Source organism: Sus scrofa, chromosome 2, assembly GCF_054392235.1.
Source record: "Sus scrofa isolate SSC_HxYL_T2T_F1_AM1 chromosome 2, Sscrofa_HxYL_maternal_Yorkshire_Landrace_v2.0, whole genome shotgun sequence".
NCBI classification, from domain to species: domain Eukaryota; kingdom Metazoa; phylum Chordata; class Mammalia; order Artiodactyla; family Suidae; genus Sus; species Sus scrofa.
In genome coordinates, this window is record NC_139384.1 from 14,823,104 (window position 1) to 14,828,463 (window position 5,360).

General features: G+C 34.5%; 1 protein-coding gene across 1 annotated transcript; it reads left to right on the top strand.

Moving 5' to 3' along the window:
- Positions 1-3,875: 3,875 nt before the first annotated feature.
- Positions 3,876-4,884, top strand: LOC110258888 (olfactory receptor 5T2-like). Its single transcript, XM_021082129.2, has one exon. It carries the CDS (start codon positions 3,928-3,930, stop codon positions 4,882-4,884), a length of 957 nt encoding a protein of 318 aa, XP_020937788.2. The 5' UTR covers positions 3,876-3,927.
- The last annotated feature ends 476 nt before the right edge of the window (positions 4,885-5,360 follow it).

The window sequence follows — 5,360 nt, forward strand, 5'->3', positions numbered from 1 at the left end:
TGTCTCATAGCTTGAGAGTTCTTATCTCAAACTTCATTCACTTTATACACCTCAACCTGTAGTACATTATTCCAGAACAATTTATTTATTTTATTGTTAAATTACTATGTTGCTATTTAAGCGGGAAGGTAATTGGGGCATATTCCCTTTGGGGCATCCCCTGTGGGTTTGAACAGTTAAGTAAATGGATATAAGCAATCTAAATGAACCATATTCATAATGTCCTTAAGCCTGCATTTGTTGTTCCACAGGTAAGAGGTCATTTTCCAAATATTTTAGGAAATATGTTCAGGTCATTTTCCGAATATTTTAGGAGGTGGGACCTAAACTATCAGAGTCAAGTATGTTATAAAATCCCTAGTAATAAGCCCAATGGTTGTTAACTATTGCACTGATCAATAGAATGCATTCATCACCATCTGACGTATGCAGTGTCTGTCTAAAAATTGAAAGCAATGTTTCCTGAAATAAAAACAAAATAGACAGTATTGAATTCATGTTTGTAGAGGTAATGATAATGCTCCCAATAGACTGTAAGTTTACATTTTTCCTCAGGGAAGAAGATAGACCTGTTCAAGCAAAACAATCAGTAAATTTATCAACAGGGGCCAAGAAAACATTTGACCATTCAGCTATCTGGAGGCTTATATTTTGACACGTGGAAAATAATCAATATTTATTCTATGCTTATTTTACTAGCTACACAAAACAGAAGCCACTTTAGATTACTACTTATTTCATAATATTTCTCTGGTCTTAATGGCTTAAAAAATAGCCAAATAGATCAAAGACCATGTTTTGTTTTATTTCAATGGGTGTGGGGGGATGAGGAGAAAGTCCCAGAATGAAGTCATGATAAAATAAGAGGCAGTGAAAAGCTCTGGGAATGGATTTGGCTCTGGCATTTACTAGCTGTGAGCATTGCTATAAAGGTGAAATAAACTTACATGTGCAAAAGTCCGTTCTTACAGCTCAATAAATGGCTGTTATTATTTCACTCCTTCTTTGTAAATTTAGTGTTTCAAATACAGAGCCCAAGATATGTGCAGCGTTTTTCCTTATTAAAGTTCTATGTTTGGAAGTGACTTCACATTAATTGTAAATATTGACTATATATTATTAAATTATTTATGCATAATAGCCATTTTATCTTTACAACTCTGAGTCCTTTCAATATATTCTAATATTGACTTAGGTATACCCAAAATAACTCTTATTTTGGCACTAACACATATGGATATTGCCTTAGTCATATTCATCTAACAGAAATGACAATTTTAAATTTAACTAAAGTGCTTAACATTGTCAATTTTTATTATCCTATTTACCAAAAGCACAATTAAGGCCACTGCAAATGGCAAATGGGACGGCACTTATTTGCGTGTGTGTTTTGTTTTGTTATTAACAGATCATAGAATTCACAAAATCATTTTATTCTCTGATTCAGAAAAATCGTATTCATAATGTAATTAATTGGAGTTAATCTGATAGATTAAGTGCATATTAACAATGACAAAATAAATACAATACATGAAAGAATAAAATATCTAGTTTAAGGCTCTGGTCAGCTATTTTTTTTAATGATTTAGTGATAATATCTGCATTGTCACCCAAGATTGGCTATTACTAGAAAATGAATACATGTGATGACAAAAGTTCAATTGTACAGGTATCTTAAATTTATAAAAAAAGTTTACATATTTAAAGGAAATTGCTTTCAATGCTCATTGTTTTGCATATTTAATTAATCTATCTGGTTGTGCACTATTATATCAGTTTTGTCATTTAAATTTATTGCTATTTGAAAAAAGAGTAAGCTTTGGAGGGAAAGCCTAATATCACATATGGCTTATAATTATGGAGCAGGTGAGAAGCAAATACTTTCAGATTCCAAATCCTATGTAATTTTCCTCATCCCAGGTATATCATTGAACTGACGGCAAGAATTGTTATCACAGTCGAACTTTGCCTTGTGGCTCCTAAATGCATTGAAACATCGACTGATTTCAATATGTCCATCCAAGTTTGTTTTTTATTTCTCTCATTTCTGTTTTTCACCTTATCGACATGACCTCTTTTCTGAAACTTCCTTTGGATAATAGTCATGTCCTCTCTCCTCATGACATTTAAAAAAAAAAAATGTATTGTACTGGAGCAGCTCAGAAGTATTCAGTTAATTAGAATAAGTGATTTGAGTGCTCTAATTTGTTTTGTTGTAATTTTTATTTACAACACATAAATACATACTCTTCAAGGTAAATCTTCCTTCTTTGATGTCTCACATGAGTACTTCTTATTTTCTTTTTCTTTCTTTCTTTTTTTCTTTGCTTTGCTTTTTAGGGCCACATGTGTGGCATATGGAGATGCCCAGGCTAGCTGTCAAATCAGAGCTTTAGCGGCCGGCCTAAGCCAGAGCCACAGCTCACTGCAATGCAGGATTCTTAAGGCACTGAGGGAGGCCCTTGTCCTGATGGGTACTAGTGGGGTTAATTACCGCTGAGCCACTGTGGGAACCCTCAAGTATTTCTTGTTTTCTATGCCTTTCCAGTAATTCTATGAAAATGTTTTCTCCTGATGTTGACAATGCTAAGTCATCCTGATTTTGCTCCTTCCAGAAGATTGTTGGTACAGACTTTCTTTGCCTTCCATCGCTATTTCTAATCCAGACGGTTTTTTCTCTCATTGGTGGGGTTCATGCTAACATATTGAAATTAGAGCTTAAGGTGCATCGTGAATGTAAATAATGCGCCGAATATTATTTACAACAGATGAGGTGCCCCCAAAAATGATTCAAATTGTTTATGGGTAGATATATAAAATAAGGTAAGTAACATGAATAAAATCTGTCCTCCAACTAATATAATAATACAGATAAATAATAGAACTTTGAATTCATGTCCAGGTAACACTTTGACTCCTATTCGATTAACCAGGGGACTGTCAGAAAATATTATTTTTCTATGTATTCTAAATTTCATTTCTTGTAATATTTTTACTCTTAGCTATTAAGTTTTATGTCTTATGTAAGACTGTTTTGTTGCTGTATTTTTAATTAATGATATTTGTGAAGTTAATTGTTACTTCTAGATAATAATTACCTAGTTGTTATTTCATTGAATAAAAAAATCAACATACAACCAAACATATTACTAATAGCACAAGAGCATATGTCTTATTTTTAAAATAATTCTCCCATTTGCAACATAGAATTTGGAAAGTGTAGATAAATATAGAGATTGTCAAGAATTTAGGTTTCCAAAAACAACACAGAAGACCAAATATTTACTTAAAAAGGACAATATAATGCTAAGAATTTGAAAAACACATTGAATAATACATGTGTTATCATATAATTTTATATTCAATCATGGCTTATCTAAAAATACTTGATTAGTTTTTTACAGAATAATCAAATGGAATTGGAAAATTTAAGAGAGATTAGCTCAAGATACACCTTTCGGTAAATAATTAATCTATTAAATAAAACCTTATTTAGCACATTCTAGATTTGAAGCTATTTTAAGTATTCAATTTTATTAGCACATTTTAAAATTTAATAGGTATTCTATTTTTGACATAATGTGATAATTGCATGAGGAATCTTTTTTAGCTGTTCACCTTGTGTTTGAATGTGACCTAATAGGAAAATAGCTAATAGAATTCAGTGGTAAATTAATCATTTGACTCGGTTTTTAGAAATGACATGACCCAGTTGAGTGAAAACAAATCTTCCATTTGATTCCATAGTGAATGGCAACAACTTTTGTCACTGCTCTGGAACTGCTGCTGAGAAGTTACACATTTCCAAGAAATAAATATGAGACCATATTTCACTTTCCCTAAGTCACAACATTGCTCATTTTGGTCATAACAATATGAATTATAATTTTATGAATATCCTTCAAGTTTGTTCTGTGAGGTATCAACATGAAGAATGCCACTAAAGTTACAACATTTGTTCTGAAGGGCTTCACAGAGAAGCTTGAACTGCAGATCTTCTTATTCTGCCTGTTTCTAGCAATATACATGTTTACTCTGGTGGGAAATTTAGGACTAGCTATGTTGGTCACTAGGGATTCTAAGCTGCACAACCCAATGTACTATTTTCTGAGTGTGTTATCCTGCGTGGATGCCAGTTTTTCCTCAGTAATTATCCCTAACATGTTAGTAGATTTTATGTCCAGAAATAAAGTCATTTCATTCCTTGGGTGTGCAACCCAGATGTTTCTCTTTATTACTTTTGGGACCACCGAATGCTTTCTCTTGGCCGCAATGGCATATGATCGCTATGTAGCCATCTACAACCCCCTCCTGTATGCGGTGACCATGTCACCCAGAGTCTACGTGACACTCATCATTGCGTCCTATGTTGGTGGCATCGTGCATGCTTCCGTGCACACCGTGGCTACTTTCACTCTATCTTTCTGTGCATCCAATGAAATTAAGCATGTGTTTTGTGACATCCCTCCTCTCCTGGCTATTTCTTGCTCTGACACTCACACAAACCAGCTTCTCCTCTTCTACTTTGTGGGCTCTATTGAGCTTGTCACTATCCTGATCGTCCTGATCTCCTACGCCTTCATTCTGCTGGCCATTCTGAGGATGCATTCAGCTGAGGGGAGAAGAAAGGTCTTCTCTACGTGTGGCTCTCACCTAACTGGAGTGTCAATTTACCATGGAACCATCCTCTTCACGTATGTGAGACCAAGTTCCAGCTATGCCTTGGATCATGACATGATAGTGTCAATATTTTACACCATTATAATTCCCATGATGAATCCCATTATCTACAGTTTAAGGAACAAAGATGTCAAAGAGGCAATGAAGAGAGTGTTTGGGGAAAATGGGTGTATCAATAAAGCGTATTTTCACACTAACCGTTAAATTGTTAAATTGAAAGAAACAAAGAATGTTGCTCATTGTTGCTATACAAGGAAGTTATGATAAAAATATTAAACTTTGGAGTTCCCGTCATGGCTCAGTGGTTAATGAATCTGACTAGGAACCATGAGGTTGCGGGTTCGATCCCTGGCCTTGCTCAGTGGGTTAAGGATCCGGCATTGCCATGAGCTGTGGTGTAGGTCGCAGACACAGCTCAGATCCCACGTTGCTGTGGCTCTGGCGTAGGCCAGCAACAATAGCTCCAATTAGACCCCTAGCCTGGGAACCTCCATATGCCATGGGAGCAGCACTAGAAAAGGCAAAAAAGACAAAAAAAAAAAATTAAACTTTAATTATATTAAACTTTGTTCATGTATTTCTATTCTTTTTAGAGATTTTTAAATAAAGACCAAAATCATACCTCCACCTATGCAATTTCCACTCATGCAAAAATACATTTCATCCATTTGCTTCTTACT